Source organism: Notolepis coatsorum (genome assembly GCF_963971535.1).
Source record: "Notolepis coatsorum genome assembly, chromosome: 2".
Taxonomy (NCBI): Eukaryota; Metazoa; Chordata; class Actinopteri; order Aulopiformes; family Paralepididae; genus Notolepis; species Notolepis coatsorum.
In genome coordinates this window covers 62,044,452-62,063,819 of record NC_140166.1, presented here as the reverse complement: position 1 = coordinate 62,063,819, position 19,368 = coordinate 62,044,452, and the positions used below count along the sequence as shown (strand labels likewise).

Sequence of the window (19,368 nt, the reverse complement as noted above, 5' to 3'; positions counted from 1 at the left end):
GGCACGGCATCTGTCCCAGACCTGCCTGGCCATGTCCAGACGCAATCCTCACCCGTCAGGATGAGGGCCGCCCCGCGACAGTACACCTGCACCCACATTCTCCCTGCCGGGGATGTGGGGAGCCCTTAGGCCGCGCAGATGGAGGACGCCCATAGCCAGCCGCCCGCCGCCTGGTGCAGACAGGGGGAGCGTACTCCTCCCTGTCTGTCGATACACGACACTGACGTCGTATCGTCCGTCCTGATCAACACCATTTGTGGACCAGAAGGACCGCTTTCAACACCAACACATTGAACGTAGCGCAGACCGGGCAGCATGGTTTGCCAGCTGCCCCCTACTGCGTTGGCCCGACGCATCACCAGCGAGGGAGGCGTCGGTGAAAACGCGACGTGAGACAGCGCCGTAACCGTCCTAGGACGGAACCTCCAGAGCGTGTTGACAACACGCTCTGAGATGGATGCCCATAGCCCTCCAACCGTTGACTGGGAAGAGGAATACTCTACATCCAGTCTACAGCAACCCCAGGCTGGTAGAGACCTGCCTGGTACGAGACCTGACGATCCACCTTGACCGCGAAGGACCAGAACGTCGTCAGGGCAGAACACTCCGTAACCCCGGATGACGCAGAGGCCCCAGTGCGGCCTCCACGCACTTGGTGAAGATGCGGGGAGCCAGAGAAAACCGAACGGCAGCCTCTGGTACTCATACGCTAACCCTGCAAAGGAAGCGTAGGTAAGCCCTAGGATGGAAGATCGGGGTTGCGCATACACATCCTACAGGTCTATGGAGGAGAACCAGACCCCCACCTGACAGTGTTCAACAGGTAGGAGACGATCCAAAAAATGCTGAACCTTCCCATGGGACAGGTCCAGCCTGGGTCTTACACCCCTCCCTCCCGACTTCTCGGGCAGAGAACACCGGGAGGAGAACGCCACGACGATGGCTTGCTTCGTCCACAGAGATTGGATCTCGTCGACCAGAGCTGTCCCTGCTGGAGACCCCGACAACAGGGTCTGTACCAAACCTGAAAATGGGTGGGGTTGTGTAAACACAAGTCCCCGCCTCACCATTCTCTCCATCTACCTCGACATATGGTACTGCCGTAGTCATATGTGACGACACTCCCAACGCACCCGCCGTCACGTGGCGCAGGTCCGCCAGGAACTGTAGATAGTTGGCCCGGTCCCCCCCGCTGTGCGAAGACAACCCTGGAACCGTGCGAGGAGCGCGTTCCGTGTCGGAACACCTGACCCTGACACCACCCACGAGGCAATCGCACCCAAGGGGGAACCCCGACAGAAAGGGCCTGTCTGATACGGGGGGCTTCCGATCAAAAAAGCCCCCCCACTGAACACCCCTCCAGAACATGCTGAAGGAGTTGTTCTGCAGCCGGACATGCAAGGTGTAAGGCCCCCATGGGTTCCTACACACCGTAGCCCTGCAGTGATATTACTACCACCCCAAACCATGTGAGCTGCGACCACTTGCCAATATTTCAGGAGTGGGAGGCACCAACATGATACCTGGCCTGGCGAAGGCGAGGCCGGGGAAGCCCGCACTGTGTGCCTCAAAAGGTTTCGAGCCCCCCTGCTGACAACACTTAAGTTGACAGACGTAACACCAGGCTCAACCAACACAGTTCAAGGTGTGGGAGCCGCTTGACAGCACAACATTCTCACGGACAGACCCAGGCTCAGCCATCAACTGGGTGTCAGCCCCTGTCCCCATGAGAAGCGAAAAGGGGGGGCCGCCCGCGCATCAACGAAGGCACGCGGCCCGCAGCCAAAGGAAACAATCAGAGCCCACTTCTTCCGCTGGTGTTGGGGAAGGGAGTGATCGGAGAGCGGGCTGCTCGCGGCAGGACGGTGACGGCTTGTTTGTTCAAGCCGAACCCATCCTACATGGCCGATCCCTCGGCCGCCAAGGCTGTCGGCCTTGTGGACACCTGTCGAATCAACGCCCAGGATACCTCTGGCGGGGGAAAAACATGGCCGCCTGTCGAGGGCCCCGTCATCGCCGCTGACGAGGCCGTGCTCTCTCTTCTTCTGGCTGCGCGGTGTGAGGCGGTGTAGGGCCTAGGACAATACCGCCCGCGCTCCAGCAGAAGACCAAAATCCCCTGCGGAGAGGGGAACCCTGAGCGGTTATAGCTTGCGGCTGGGTCAAAGCTAATAACGTCAACAACCTTGCGCGATGTGTCGACGTCGGCTGGCCCTCAAGGCCCCTCCACCAGACACCATTTTTTTTATAGAAAAAACACCAATTCGAACACAGTTCTAATCGTTGCCAATTCCATACCGTGGCGGTACAAGCCTTAACAGCCCACCAGCCACTCGCCAGGCCGACCCACCCAAGGTGTCGGCCGGGCGGGGCATTGTTTCAATATATCAAAAACAAAGGACTGACGTTAACATGGAGCACCAGTGGTGATTGCAAACAGCACCCACCACTGTGGTGTGCACCATGAAAAGGTTAAATGAATAAAAGAGCTAAACCACAAAAACTGTAGAATGAGCAAACCCATACACACAAAGTTAAGGGGAGACGGACCAGACCCGTCTTCATTCAAAATATTCACAACAGAACACCAGCCCTAGTTTAGCCCATTTACCAAAAAAGGTAAACAAAGCCCCCCCCCGCACTACTCCCCCAGTATACCGATTGACCGTCAGTATGAATGGTTTGAGAGGAGAGAAAGCTGTAGCAAGACAGACCTTCTCATAGCAGAGTGACAAAACGAAACAATAGCCCCCTACACAGGGCCGCCCCAGGAGATGGGGGGCCTCGCGTCTAAAAACGCACAGGGCCTCACATTTCTCCCAGGCGGCCCTGCCCTTATACTACTGCAGCCTAACGCCAGGCAATGTGGGACCCAAGACAACAATTGCCTGTGCACAGACACGCAACATGTTTATCATGTCGGCTGGACCCATAGCCCCACTACCCGACGCCAACCCAGATGGGAACACCGTTCAACAAACCCCGCCGGAACACAAGGTAAAATACCTGGCTAGGAACCTAGCCACGACCTACCCCGTTGTCAACCCATTCACCCGAAAAAGGTAAATAGAACTCAAAAACCCCACAACAGCTACCGACTGACCTTCATTGATGAACCGGGCAAGAGGCGGGAGAGTGACAACATCTCACGGCGGAGACATTAAAACAGCATAGCAATTAGCAGTAGTGATAGCATGCGGCAGTAGCGATAGCATGTAGCATAGCTTTAGATGTTTTAGCAGCACGCCCAAGACAGCTTGGAAACCGTTCCCTGCAGAGAACGTTCACCAAACCATCCTGCCCCCAGCGCCAACACACAACATGGTTGTGTTAACAAAACAAACCAGCATTACTAACACTAATACCCATGCCTGAAGACACAGGGCCTACCTGAGTACAAGCTGGCCCGACAGCCAGCCTTGTACAGCTGAACCTCGATGTGCAGTCATCAAACGAGGAACATCAACACAGGCCCATCGTGTCGCCGAAAACATGCGTCGAAGATGCCAGGGGCCAGCAACCTCCGGTAAGCTTCCAACATTATTAATCTTCCTTAATCTTTTCATTCAGCTAGCTCGTATGGTGCACGCATCCAATACGCTGGGACGAAAATAGAGGAAGGGTGTTTCATGACCAGAGTCATGGTTATATGGGCGGTGCCACCATAAGGGGCGGGGCCCCATACAGGTGGGGTGCATGTGTTTTTTATTCGTGGGAGATACATTAGGTATCACAGGAGATAGGAGTATCTCGTAAGGCTCAGAGCGGGACGCGATGCAAATACGAAATATAACCTTCTGTAGTGTGGTCTTGAATACATTACATTTACATTTACATTTAGTCATTTAGCTGACGCTTTTATCCAAAGCGACTTACAAGTTCTGTACGACAAGCCATCAGGAAGGGCACAACTCTATCAGCTGAGCAACAATGTTCATCAAAGTGTTGAGTGCTACAGTGTAGTTTAGTTTATTAGGACAAGTGCATGACAGTACGGTTAGTTAGGGTTAGATTTTTTTTTTATAGTTTTTTTTTTTAATTCAGATAATGGTTGAAGAAGTGCGTCTTTAGTCGACGGCGAAAGATTGGACGTGATTCGGCTGTCCTAACTGGGGTGGGTAGTTCATTCCACCATTGTGGGGCAAGGACTGAGAATAGGCGACTTCTCTTTGATGACCCTCCCGGAGCTTGGATAGGAGTAGGTCTGAGGCGGCCAGAAGATGCAGAGCGTAGGGGTCTTGAGGGTGTGTAGTTAGAGACCATTGACCGGAGGTAGGCGGGAGCGGTTCCCTTTGCCGCACGGTATGCTAGGTCGAGGGCCTTGAAGCGGATTCGTGCAGCAATGGGGAGCCAGTGCAGGTCCCTAAGAAGTGGGGTGACATGGGCCGACTTCGGTAGGTTTGAGATCAGGCGGGCCGCTGCGTTCTGAATGAGTTGAAGAGGCTTAGTGGCAGTGGCCGGGAGGCCAGCGAGCAGTGCATTGCAGTAGTCGAGGCGGGAGATGACTGTTGATTGGACGAGGAGTTGGGTGGCTTCTTTTGTCAGGAAGGGGCGGATCCTTCTGACGTTGCTCAGGAGGAATCGGCAGGTTCTGGTCGTCGCTGCGATGTGAATAGGGTTAACCTTCCATAGTGTGGTAGTGAAAGGGTTAACCTTCTGTAGTGTGGTAGTGAACGGTGAAAGGTTAACCTTCTGTAGTGTGGTAGTGAAAGGGTTAACCTTCTGTAGTGTGGTCTTGAATAGGGTTAACCTTCCGTAGTGTGGTAGTGAAAGGGTTAACCTTCTGTAGTGTGGTAGTGAAAGGTTATCGTAAGGTTATGTATATAACCAAGTTCTATGAGTTATGGTGACGCTCAGCATCATACTTGCACTGTACTTCACTTCGTGCACGTACACTGAATAAAAAATTCCACCATGTACCTTTACATCCCAACATTCGTCTGGCCACACCCCCATCCGCTTACCTTCATAAGCAGGTGTGTGGTCACCTACTCGCCTCCTTCCCAAACTTTCACCACAAGGCGAGATCAAGGGCCGCAGCGGCGTCTGATGCTGAGCGTCACCATAACTCACAGAACTTGGTTATATACATAACCTTACGTTCTATTTCGTTATGGATCTCGCTCAGCATCATACTTGCACAAGGGAGGCTGAGCGAGAGCCATAGCCCGACAAATGTACCCCGCTGAGGCCCCCCACAACCATCAGACCGGGGAGGACTGAGCCCCCCCGACCCTCCCTAATGGAGGATACCCTCCCTATTGGAGGCTTACGGGAGGGAGACGGATCCGACCGTGCGAAGAGGAACTCAAGCAACTCAACGCACAAGGTGAGCAGACCGTGGCTTGACCCCACGACTACACACACGCACAACCCGCATGCCACCAGGGAACGAACGGAAGGAACAAACCTCGTTACTGCCCCCAAAATCACGGGGTTAAGAGCAAACCCAACCCCGTGGCAAGGCTGTAGCAGCGGAGCGCGAAGGAAGACCCAGACCCACTGAAGGGACTGGATCCCCTGGAAAAAGGGGGCCCGGAGAGGTCAATGACGCCAGGCATCAAGACCCCACCAGGTGGTCACTTAGTGACACCGCCCCCCACATCGCGAGTGTATTCGGATAAGGCCCTTCCAAGAGCGGGCCCTTTCCCCCCAATAGCACACCACCTGTCACACTGACCCTGCAGAACAGGCAGTCAGCATGGCCGTAAGCACACAAAAAAGGTTAACCAACGGAAGCAGGCAGCGCACAGGGGAAAAACCAGGCAGCAGGCTGTAACCCGAGCCTGGAGCACTGCGGACGAGACAGGCACCAAAGGAGTCAGCTGAAAACAGCCCCCCCGGCGGAAGGGGCGTATGCTGGCGTTGTTGATCACCATGACAAAGCCTCCATCAAAAAAAAACCACCCAGAGGGGTCGAGGCAGAGAAGGCTGACATGATTGGCAGACGTCATGAACGTGCAGGGGCACACTCAACCGGGCAACCCGGGAGTTGACACTGCTCCAACATACCAGGGAATCAACTACCCTCTCGGTACAGACGGTGGTTGTTCCTATAACCCCACAAGAAAAAAGAGGTTATCCCAGCCCTACGGTATCAACGAAACTTTACTTCGGACCGGGCCCGGCGGCTCGGGAAGCACACAGGGTTACCAGAGGAGGTCCAGAAGACCACCCCAACAGCCCTCTCTTCGCCATGCGTGAGAGAGGAGCGAAGAAAAGAGAACCAGCCCCTTATGATAGTGCCAGGTACAAAAGAGTACCCAACAAGGGTCTCCATAACGCCTAACCTTGTGACGCCCCGGGCCGACCCGGCATTTTACCCCCTGAAAAAAGCCCAAGTCCCTCAGGGTACCAGAACAGCAGATCTGCATCCCCGGCGGACAAACGGGTTAACTGACCTGGACCAGCGTGACCAGAACCAGTCCCGTGCCCTAACCACGCCGACATGCCTACTCCGGGAGAGGGGGCAGATATGCGTGTTGATCTAAAAACATGAAAAGAGGGCGCCACCCAGATGGGCCGGTGTGAGCCGTGCTCGGTGGCCCACCCCAAGGGCGTGAGACCCCTCTACCTATGTTCTGATCTATTCCGTTAACATCCCCCAGATATGAACGAGAATCCGTCGAGAACCAGTAATAGGTTCTCGGAAGAGGAAAAAACCTCCATCCCAGTTGCTTTATAAAAACGCTGTTTTAACGACAAGCAACCAAGGCGTACTAGCTACCCGCATGATTCTTATCAGAAACACCCCGAGCTAGCACCATGCATGCGTCGGGACACAACCACATCAATGAACAGGCTAATCAGACCCCTCATTGAATCCTCAAGGCGCCTGGGAGAACGACAAGAAGGGAGTGGTGCTTCATATACTCCACACTCTTTTATTAAAAAGAAAAGAAACACCGACTGACATGAATCCCATTTGACACAGCTGAGGATAAAAACTGTTTAAATTTTTATATCCTGTCATCCTCACCACAGAGGACAGACGGAACTCCCCAGAGAGACTTCCCACGTGAGTCATAGAGTGAAAAAGCCATGGTAATCTTGAGTCATGTGACCAACCGACTCAAGTTACACATATATCGAGCGTAGTGGAACCGTAATTCCTACGCTCTATCCCGACACTTTGACAACAACAGACCGTACATACGGGTCTAACTCACGGAAGCCATCGTCAATAGCAACGTGCGTAGTGACGTGTGCTATGACGGGGGGAAACCCAATACTCAACGCCTGTTAATAGGAGCAGAGTCAGGGAAACCCTTCCCCCCCCCCCCCTTCCTGCCAAGCCGCCTAACGGCTTGGCCCTGACTGGACTGACAAGAGACGAATAAACCCCTGGACCAATCAGAAGAGGGAAGGAGGGGTTTATTCGGTACCCCCTCACAAGCCCTTCCCTTGCATACAACAACAACTTTAGCCACACGATACCTTTAGTAGCAATGCTAATGAATAGCGCAAGCTAATACAATGCATGCTAACCACAGACAACTGTGAACAGGGTTTACAACAAAACCAAGTCGTGTGTGTGTGTGAATCCTACACCCGCATCCATGTTGAACATAGAAAAACACTGATAGAGAGAGCGAGAACGGCTGAGCCGTGGTACGTGTTCATACGAGCATTACTGCAAACCAACACAACAGTGTTGTAGCTCAACATCACTTGTGTAAGCAACAGAACATACAAGTAACCTCTACCTTTATGTGGAGACTCAGGCCGAGGTAGAAAAAAACCTTTTTTTAACCGAGTGTAGGCTGCAGGCCTTGCTTAGCTCTTAACATGAACGTAACCCTCCTATCAACCCATACTAGTGAATATTCACACTTTGCAACCCCATCATATGTTTGGTGAAGAAACACACAGTTTGTTAACAAAAAATACAGTCCCCCTTTTAGAGGGGACTCTTTATTTTCGAACAAATTATAATATGGTAGGGCCGGGAAGGGAAACCAGAGGGGACCGCAGGGGAAAAAAGTCACTGGGTCTAGCGGCGCCTGCCGCCTCGAGCCGCTCGGGATTTGCCACCCCGGGGAGCACCGGAGGGACGGTAAGCAAATGGCGGCTGGTCTCGACGGTCCCTACCGTCGCCTCCGGGCGTAGATGGGCCGGCTGTAGCGGAGGCGCCCTCTCTCCTCCTGGCCTTCTTCTTCGAAGGACCAGCAGTGGCGGTGGTGGCAGCAGCAGCCACGGCGGAAGACGATCGACGACGTGGCAGCCGTCTGACTCCACCGGCGACATCGGGAGGGGGAAAATTAGGTTGGAGCACGGAGCGCTCCTCCTGCATCTCTCTGCACGTCGAGGTCATCAACTGCAGAGCCTTCCCGAATAGTCCAGCATCGGAGAGGGGTGCCGTCAGAAGTGGAAGTCTCTTCTTCTCCGGCACACGCGCCTGCTCCAACCAAAGATGGCGCTGGACCAGAGTTGCCAGGGCGCGCACTTTCCCAGCGGCTATAGCCTGTGGCTGAGTCAGATGCAGGATAGCTCCTAACGCCTGGGCGAGCTGGTCATGTTGTACATCACTCAGCTCCATGCCGCCCGTCAATATCCCGGACATGAATCTTGCCAGCTGCGCGATGTTAGACGCGGCAGCTAGAGATTGTGTTCCGGAGATAAATGACTGGTCGCTCCAGTATGCCAACCGCCTCGCCGATTTCCCTTGAGGAACCGGCTTCCGTAACGGCTCCCACACCACCTCCGGACAAAGGAGCGCGGCCATCGGCCTATCAAGCCGCGGCACGCCCTCCCTCATACCGTCGACCAAACCCATCACCCGCGTGACTTGCACGTAGGCGGGGGTGAGGCCTATGATGTGGGAAACCACCTGGCCCTGACGAACATAGGCCGCCATTGAGGGGGAAAATGGGTAGACAACGTCCACCCCTCTCACCGGGCGACGCTGCCATAAATGACCTATGAGATCATCAGGGACAGGAACAGGCAGTGGCTGCGGCAGCGGCACGCCGTTTGCGACTGCCGCCACCGCCATGAGCTCGGGAAATAAAGCCTGCAGTTCTCCCTGCAGACTTTCCTCCACCGAGCCCGCATCCCTCACATACAGCAGGCTTCCACTGGTCAAGGAGCCACACTCCGATGTGGCTGATAGCAGGGCATCCCGCCGACGAGTCAGAGGTTCTTCTCCAACGTCTTCAAACGGGCCGCCCCAAGGAGACATCTCACCCCCCTCCAGTGTTACATGGGCGGGCGGGGGAGCTGTCTCCACCGGGCCTTCAAATAAGAACCCGTCCGCCTCTACCATGTAATCCTCTGTTTCCATCGGGCATGTAGAGACCGACGCATCCTCACTGGGCTCCAGCAACTCACCAAAACCGGGCCGTTCGCGTCTGCAAGCCACCATCTTGCGACGGGAGCGAGCCAACGCAAAAAGTTTGCATCTCAAATCCCCTGGAACCAAAGGAACCGGCCGCCCAACAGCGGACGATTCCTCGGAAACAGAGGAACCAGAGCCGGAACCAGGCCATCGCACAGGCGACGGCACCGGTGCACCAGCTCCTTGGAGAGGCAAACTACCCATCGGACGCCTACCGGGCGTGGCTGTTAACCACGAGAGAGGCAACAGCCCCGCTCCAGGACGTACGACGGAGGCGGAAATGGAGAACCGCTGGTGAAGAGTGGCGCCGCGAACACGACTCTCCGGAGTAGACATTATGACTTAGGTTTTTCTATCGAATATATGAGAGAAGAAAAAAATAAGCACAATGTAAACACGTCTCAACTTTCTTCAGCTAACAACCTCGTCAAGTGTGGGATCTACCGAAGGCACTTCCTTGTGGTGAAAGTGAAGAAGGAGGCGAGTAGGTGACCACACACCTGCTTATGAAGGTAAGCGGATAGGGGTGTGGCCAGACGAATGTTGGGATGTAAAGGTACATTGTGGAATTTTTTATTCAGTGCTCGTGCACGAAATGAAGTGCGTGCAGATGACGCTGAGCGGCAGCCAGTATGAAATAGAACCGTCTGTAGTGTGGTAGTGAAAGGTTAACCTTCTGTAGTGTGGTAGTGAAAGGGTTAACCTTCTGTAGTGTGGTAGTGAAAGGGTTAACCTTCTGTAGTGTGGTAGTGAAAGGGTTAACCTTCTGTAGTGTGGTAGTGAAAGGGTTAACCTTCTGTAGTGTGGTAGTGAAAGGGTTAACCTTCTGTAGTGTGGTAGTGAAAGGTTAACCTTCTGTAGTGTGGTAGTGAAAGGGTTAACCCTTTGTCGTGTGGCAGTGAAAGGGTTAACCTTCTGTATTGTCGCAGTGAAAGGGTTAACCGTTTGGTAGTGCGGTAGTGAAAGGGTTAACGCTCAGACTCTTCCTCCCCGAGAGACGCCTCTCTCAGCAGTAAGCCGGGGAATTCCCCTGGCTGTTTCTATATCAATGAAACATTCTCCAACCAAACTGTGCTTTTGGAAACAGATGGCACGCTTATCCAGAGATATATTAGCGTTCGACTTTGAGAGGCAGCGGAATTTCATGACCTTTTTTTTTTGTTACAGAAAAGGCAAGAAAAAAAAGAAGAATAAAATAATCACTTTGATGTCGATGCTGCCCTTGATCTGGCAGATCAAAGTTTCTAAGGCATTAAATACAGCATATCTTAATTCCAGGATATATATATATATATTATATATATCAGGATATATTTTTCATTTCATAGCATTTTCTCTATTTCTATCTCTTTTGACAAGCTGGTTTCATGATTTCAGGGCGACTGTCACAGGGAATACGATGATAAAATATACACAAAGTGGAAGAGAACACATACATGAAAAGCATTTCAACACACATTCAAAAGGCAAATTCTGGTTATTTTCAACATAGACACTATTTTCCTATTATCTGGCATCAGGTCGACTAAAAACGCACACCTCTTAAAAAAAAACACACAAAAACCAAACCTTCCTTTTTACTACTATGCTACTGTACGTATACTACTACCTATCTTGCTAATATGTCTATACTACTATGCACTCAGAGTGTAACACTCAAGCTTGTTACTATTTGACGGACAATGCCACTGACCCCTAGCTGCCAGAGAGGTATCTCTCTTGCTGACTTGTTGTTCACAATTTTGTAAGTCGCTTTGGATAAAAGCATTAGCTAAATGACTAAATGTAAATGTGAATACTAATCAATAGGGATGGCACCGATCCGATATTCAGTATCGGTATCGGTCCGGTACTGGCCAAATTCACAGGATCGGATATCGGAAAAACAGGAAGTATGCCATAAAGCGAGCGGTGTCACAGTATAGGTGAATAGTAGTAGCGACAACAACGTTTGCTGAACGTGAGTGAACTTGTTACTATAGCGCGCCGCGATGAGCATGAGAAGTGTAAATGTAGAGGTTTTCAAGCAATTGACCATTATTCACACAGTGGCCATTTTGCTTTGATTGGCCGGAATTTGCCGATAGTCGCATATTTTAAAATGTTTCTTTTTGGGGGGTATCATTCCATTTGGGCTGTGGGGGGTGCTTAATGTGTGAAGGAGTCGACTGGAGGCTTCTTGTCCTCTGCTAAAGCATGCAATTGGTCCACTGATGGATACATGTTGATATGTCTCGTGTGTGAAATCCTCTTTCAGTGCCTCTGTGCCCGTTTTCTTAGGCAGTTAGCCTCGCTGGTATGTGCGCCATTAGCGTTAGCCACGCTTCTAGCCTCATTTGCTTTTGGAAAGAATGATTAAAAAATGTATAAAAATTATATATATATTGCATTCGACTAAGAGGTTAGTGTGAATAAAGGAAGAGCTTCAATGACACCTACAAACACAACACACTTAAAGGTGTCCCAAGAGTTTGGTCTGAATGTATCCGTGTGTGGTGACCTGGCTTACACGTTTTTTTTGTATGAAACCTCTATGATTGTATTGCTTCCATGTGGCAAATAAAACTCTGAATCTGAATCTGAATCTGACCTGGCTGACACACTGTGAGACACAAAGTCTGGGAACGTCTCTGTGATCTTTGTCTGCAAATCCACAATAGTGGAGGACTATGCCATCGTAGAGTTTTTTCACAAATTGTGCCACTAAACCTCTGTGGGGTATCGGCCATGTGTGATATAAGGAGATTATATAAGTGGCTCAGGAGGTAGAGCAGTCGTCTGGTAATCCGGAGGGTTCCCGGTTCGATTGCCGCTCCTGTCGAAGTGTCCTCGAGCAAGACACTTAACCCCTAATTGCTCCCAATGAGCAGGTCGGCACCTCGCACGGTCGCCTCCGCCGTCGATGAGTGAACGGGTAAAATGTGAGGAACAAATTGTAAAGCGCTTTGGATAAAAGCTGCTATACAAATGCAGCCATTTACCATTTATTTCCACTAACAACCAGTCAGCAGTTATCAGATTGTGGGTGAATATTTAATCTCTGTGTGGCTGCCTTACCAGAGAGCAGTGAGCAGAGCTCCTTGTCGATGTCCTTCCATAAATCAGGGAACCGGTGTGTGTCGCCAGAAAATCAAAAAAATACCGGAGATCGAAAAATAACCAGAACGATCTCCTCCCTTCCCCCCCAGACGGCTCACCTGCTCCTGTGCCCATCTCTGCCTGTCTTCGGGGGTGGTGCGCGGGTGCACCTTGAAGCCCCTCTGGAGGTCAGGGTTGTTGTGTCGCGTGGAGGAGGGCAGGTTGAGGGACTTGGGCCTGCTGTCGTGCCGGTGGGGAGGCGCAGGGGGGGGGTAGGCGGCGGGGGGGGCCGTGTCGGGCTTGGCGCGGGGGGGCGGGTAGTCACCCGGGACGGGGTCCTGCGCCAGCTCCTCGGGGCTCTGGTCAGTGGTGCCGCCGCTGCTCAGGCTGCCCATGCTCATGCTCATCTTGATCTCCGCCACGATCTGGTCAATGTCCTCCTCCTTCTCCGCCTCCTCCCCCCCCGTCTCCCCCCCCGTCTCCCCCGTCTCCACCACCGGCACCTTGCGGCCACGGCCGCGCGGAGAGACCCGCACAGAGTTCCCATTGTCCTCCGGGGCGTAGTAGTCTCCGGTGTAAGCCTTTCCCTCTCCCTCCTCCTCCTCTCCGTCCTCTTCGTCCTCGCGGGGGCAGTACTCCCCGCTCTCTACCTCCTCCTCCTCCTCCTCCTCCTCCTCACCCCCGTCCACCTGTTGAGGGTTCTCCTGCAGGGTGGTGGGTGGATAGTGGTGGTGGTGGTGGTCTAGGATGGGTTCCGAAGGGTTCTCCTGCAGGGTGGTGGGTGGATAGTGGTGGTGGTGGTCTAGGATGGGTTCCGAAGGGTTCTCCTGCAGGGTGGTGGGTGGATAGTGGTGGTGGTGGTCTAGGATGGGTTCCGAAGGGTTCTCCTGCAGGGTGGTGGGTGGATAGTGGTGGTGGTGGTCTAGGATGGGTTCCGGTCGCCCGTCGTAGATCTGCTGGTCCGCGTCTTGTTCCACCACCTCACAGCGCACCTCCCCCTCCCCCTCCCCGTCCACCTCCACCCACTCCCCCACCATCTGGACTTCCTGCCCCGCCCACTCTCGCTTCCTGACCTCCCCCTCTTCCTCCTCCTCCTCCTCCTCCTCGTGCCATTCTTCCCTCACCCCATGTTCTCCCTCCGTCCACTCTTCCCTCACCTCCTCCTCCTCCTCTCGCCACTCTTCCCTCACCTCCCCCTCGCCCTCCTCCTCCACCCACTCCTCTTCCCTCACCTCCCCTTCCCCCGCCCCCTCCTCCTCCACCCACTCTTCCACTGCCTCCTGGCAGTCATCCGTGTGGGGAGCGGCAGCCGGCTGATCGGTACCATGGCCCGGCCCCCCGGTGCTGGTGCCGTGGCTGTGGTCTCCCTGGCTGCCGCTGCTGCCGTCCACGCCCTCCAGGTAACTGTCATCCTCTGGGCAGTAGCGGATGTAGTAGGTCACCCCCTCATCCTCCTCTGCCAGACCTGGAGAGTGTACAATAATAACAATGTGACGACAAGGGGCTGGCAATTCAGCACTTATGGGGCTGGAAATGCTTCTTTTTTTTTGACGCATTGCGCTTTCTGAAAGAACAGCTGGTTACTATGATGACCACAGAAATCCATTGTTTATATAAAGTCTCATGTTATGACATTTAATGATTTGGTTTATTATAAAATGATGCAAATAATAATGTACAGAGCTAAAGCAAAGTTACTTCCGGGGGCGGGGTGCAAAGTTTTTTTTTTTTTAATACATGAAAGAAAATATTCTTTGAGAGATATTTGTAAATTCACTGTTCAAAAAGCTAAAAAAGGGATTAAAAGGAGGTGTATTTATTGGGGTTCACTTGTGGAACAATGCTGATATACATTTAAGAATGAGTAATTCGATGTTGGTTTTTAATAAAATGGTTTGTAAAGCTATATTTTTGAAAACTACAAAGGTGAATAATACTGTTTTTTTGCTATTTTCTTTTAGAATACTGTTTTGGAGTCTCTTACCACACAACGACCCGGCGGGACCTTTTTAGGAATATTTTCCCACCGGCACTTTGGCGATTGTATTTTGAAATACAATATATATATCGAATTGAAGGCGTATTTGTTGCCTGTCGATAGCGACAAAATCCGACAAAATCCGTTCAGCGGTTCTCGAGTTACATGCCGGTATTTGAGGCTTGTGCAAAGTACACGGTATTGCGCAAAATACCACTCCCGACTCTTGGGCCTCTAGTTCCGTCAATCTAGATCTGATCTCGAAAATGATTGTGGAGGGTTGTAGCCAATGAGTGTGGCTTTCAAATGATACCCCATCTGGGGATGTATGATCTAGGATCTAGGTGAAAAACTAAGGAGCAAAGACAGGAAGAGAATGAATTGAAGCCTATGAGAAAACTGAGTTTTTCATTGTACACAGTTTACCAAAATCACTCCTAATCACTCATTTCTGAATGGATCTTTATGAAATTTGGAGATGAACTACATAAGGCTTCAGGCTATGGGTCCGTTTGGATTTGTAAGCCATTCCACCTTCTGGGGAAATACTACCTCTGGACTACTAACTACTACAGAAAAACTTGAGTAACAAGTTTTTCTACAACTCAAGTTCAGACCTATGTTACTCTATTACGTTAGCACTTTAATTTAATTTGATTTTCTTTCTGGAATCAGAAACTTCAGAATGTCATCTTCCAAAAGAGACCAGGCTCATGCATGTGCTATAAGTATAAAGTATATTGTTTTGGTTTGCAAAAAAAGTATGCAGTCCTCAAAAATGAAAACAAATAATGTCACTTTTGGTGGCGCAGGTTAAGAGGTTAATTTGTTTAGTGTTTTTTGTTTGTTAATATAGGACAGGCATGTATAAGCATTATGCTTCAGTCTGTACCTTTTCAGACACTGTAAAATCAAATATTTTAAATGATTGTGCATATTGTATTGTGAGATGATGACTGAATAAACTACTACTACTACTACTACTACTACTACTACTACTACTACTACTACTACTACTACTACTACTACTACTACTACTACTACTACTACTACTACTGCTACTACTACTACTACTACTACTACTACTACTACTACTACTACTACTACTGCTGCTGCTGCTACTACTACTACTACTACTACTACTACTACTACTACTACTACTACTACTACTACTACTACTACTACTACCACCACCACCACCACCACCACCACCACCACCACCACCACCACCACCACCACTACCACTACTACTACTACTACTACTACTACTACTACTACTACTACTACTACTACTACTACTACTACTACTACTACTACTACTACTACTACTACTACTACCTACTGTACACAATGAAGTAGATTGCACTTTAATCTGAGAAACAAAGGAAGATGTGGTTTATTGAAGGTGGCTACTCTTCACAAATCTCGTTTATTATCACAGCTAGCTAGCTGACTAAAGCCTGGATCTGAACCAATACTGCAGACGGCACAATACTGCAGACACGACAACTGGATCATAATACTGCATCACAGAAGCTACCATTACTGCTTCCACAGTGTGTGTCTGTGTGCTTCAGCAGTGTGTGTCTGTGTGTGTCTGTGTGCTTCCACAGTGTGTGTCTGTGTGCTTCCACAGTGTGTGTCTGTGTGTGTCTGTGTGCTTCAGCAGTGTGTGTCTGTGTGCTTCCACTGTGTGTGTCTGTGTGCTTCAGCAGTGTGTGTCTGTGTGCTTCAGCAGTGTGTGTCTGTGTGCTTCAGCAGTGTGTGTCTGTGTGTCTGCATTTATTTTACATTTTTTTGGACTTTATGGTGTTCTTGTTTTGTTCTTGACTCATTGTGATGTTTCTTCTTGACTTGTTTAAAGAAGACGTGTCCGGCCCCATGGGGACATTAACGTGTGTTGTCGGGCCTTACAAATAAATTTGATTTGATTTGATTTGATTAATAAAATAGTAGAATAGAATAGATAGTAGAATTATGCAATAGAATGGACAGAGTAAAATAGTGCTACAGTACAATCAACAGCGGAGTGTATTAGAAGGCTATGGTGAAGAGGTAAGTTTTTAGTGTATTTTAGAAAATATTAAGAGATCTATCTTCTCTAATGTCCATAGGTAGTGTGTTCCATAACTTTGGTGCATAGTTTGCAAAGGCTGCATCCCCGATTTTCCTTAGACTGTGGCTTGGAAACTTCAATAGACCAGTAGTAGATGATCGCAATGTTCTAGGAGGCACATAGTTGACTAGAGAATTTGCAATGTAGCTTGGTCCTGTTCCATTTAGTGCTTTGTATATAAGGAGGAGGACCTTGAAATCAATTCTAAATGTTACCGGAAGCCAGTGTAGGTTAGCTAATACTGGACTGATGTGGTCTCTCCTCTTGGTTCTAGTTAGTAGCCTAGCTGCCAAGTTTTGAATGAGTTGGAGTCGTTCTGTGGTCTTTTTTGGGAGGCCAGTGAGGAGTGCATTGCAGTAGTCAAGTCGGCTTGAGAAAAAGGCATGGATCAGTTTTTCAGCGTCTTTTTTATTTATAAACGGCCATACCTTAGCTATGTTTCTAAGGTTGGAAAATGATGTTTTTGTCACCTTGTTGATGTGTGCTTTAAAGCTTAGGTCTGAGTCTATTATAACACCAAGACTTGTAACTTCGGGTTTGATCCAAGGAGTAAGTTGCCCCATATTGCTCTGTAACATTTCTCTTTTTGTTATAGGACCGACTAGTAGGATTTCAGTTTTGCCCTCATTTAATTTTAGGAAGTTGTTCGTCATCCATTTGTTTATTGCTAAGAGACAGGTGGAAATGGAGTTAATAGCTGTGTGATCATTTGGTTCAGCGGAGATGTACAATTGTGTGTCATCTGCGTAACTATGGAAACATACATTGTGTTTTCTAGGGCTGACCCCTATTAGTCGACTAATCGGTCGAAAGGAGCCGTAGTCGACTGCCAACCTCTTAGTCGAATACAAAAAAAAATATATATATATATATATTTATAATTAAAAAAAAATTTGTATCATTATTTCCAAAAGAAAAGAGGCCTAGAAGTGTGGCTAACGCTAATGGTATGCATACCAGAGGCTAACTGCCTAAGAAAACAGGCACAGAGGCACTGAAAGAGGATTTCACCCATCTAATCAGTAGGAGTTAGATCATTTTGTGTACTGTACTGTGTAGGGACTGTCCTGCTCCACTAGGGGCAGGCTTTTCTCATTCACTCGGCTCGGGGCGGGGCTGGCTTTTCTAATTCACAGGAGCGATCTTTTCTACTCTACGTTGGCTTTGAGAGTTGTGAATGAATGAATGAATGAAAACTTTATTTAACAGATTGCAGAATGGGTACAATACAGTACGGCTCAATACATACAATTGTTAAGGGGATGCAGACCTGAGAAAGACGTTTGTCTTGTTTCCATCAGGGTCCCCCATTTTCAATTCATATAGACATTTATGACATACACAACATACATGACATTTATGGCATAGGGTATTAGGGACATATAGGTATTTAGTACTGATACATTTGTAAATTGTGACATAACCGGTATTCAAATATACAGTACTGTTACCCCTAGATCCTGACAGAGTATATACATATGATGGGGAGGGGACTGTACATTAGGAGGGGGTGGGTGGGTGGGAGAGAAATATACATACGGCGGGGAGGGAATATATACATGTTTGATTGATTGAATTGATTGAAAACTTTATTAACAGATTGCAGAATGGGTACAGTACAGTACATAGATGTAGCAGTAGGCCTACTGTCTATCTGTATGTCATGTATGGGGACCCTGATGTAAACAAGACGAAAGTCTTTCTCTGGTCTGCATCCCCTTAACAATTGTGTGTATTGAGCTGTACTGTATTGTACCCATTCTGCAATCTGTTAATAAAGTTTTCAATCAATCAATCAAAACAGCTCAATACATACAATTGTTAAGGGGATGCAGACCAGAGAAAGACGTTTGTCTTGTTTACATCAGGGTCCCCCATTTTCAATTCATCATACTGTGCAGGACAGTGATGCAACAGTAGCAGGACAGTGGATCACAGTGATGTACTGTAGCAGGACAGTGATGTAGCAGGAGTCAGGACATTGGATCACAGTGATGTACTGTAGCAGGACAGTGATGTAGCAGGAGTCAGGACATTGGATCACAGTGATGTGATCATTTTGTGTAGTGTACTGTGTAGGGACTGTCCTGCTCCACTAGGGGCAGGCTTTTCTCATTCACTAGGCTGGGGGCGGGGCTTGCTTTTCAATTCACAGGAGCGATCTTTTCTACCACATTGTACAACAGAACTGCCGAGTCCCGAGGCTGGTAAGTGCTAGTTAAAATGTACAGTAGTGCACAAACTCTACGTTGGCTTTGAGAGTTGTATTATACTGATATAAAAGTTATGCTGTAGGTTGTATGTGGGAGGGGGGCGGGGGGCTGACCAGAGAAAGACGTTTGTCTTGTTTACATCAGGGTCCCCCATTTTCAATTCATCATAAACAGGGGTGTAAAAAGTACCCAGAAATTATACTTTACTACTACTATTATACTAAGTACACTGTACAACTGTACAAGCAAAACTGTACATTGGAATATTGACGAAACCATACTTGGTCATTTACTGTACATTGGAGGGGGTTGGGTTAGGACATTTACAGGGTCCAGTTTCGAATTGCAGTCTCCCGTAGTTGCTCTTTGAGAGTGGTTTTGAAAGTGGGTAGTGATTCACATTCCTTTACAGCAGGGATCAGCAACCTTTTTGATACAAAGTGCCATTTTAAAATGTTCTTGTTAACCAGTGTGCCATATCAATGTTAAGGTTAATTATGACACCACATCACAATGTAAATCTCCAACAGATCTGTAATTCTATTCCATCCATATAGGCAACGTGCATAGCAATAGTTTTAATAACCATTTTCCTCTCATAAATATATAAGAGAATGCTGCCGTCTTTATGAGATGCTTGCTTGCCA

General features: G+C 49.4%; 1 protein-coding gene across 1 annotated transcript in view; it reads right to left on the bottom strand.

Moving 5' to 3' along the window:
• apba2b (amyloid beta (A4) precursor protein-binding, family A, member 2b) overlaps window positions 1-19,368 on the bottom strand; it is a gene marked incomplete at both ends in the record, with an annotated part of 110,469 nt that overhangs the window by 58,961 nt on the left and 32,140 nt on the right. The window contains 2 exons of the mRNA XM_084308183.1: window positions 12,534-13,103; window positions 13,266-13,879. Coding sequence (XP_084164309.1) covers window positions 12,534-13,103; window positions 13,266-13,879 — 1,184 coding nt within the window. The remainder of the gene's footprint in view (window positions 1-12,533; window positions 13,104-13,265; window positions 13,880-19,368) is intronic.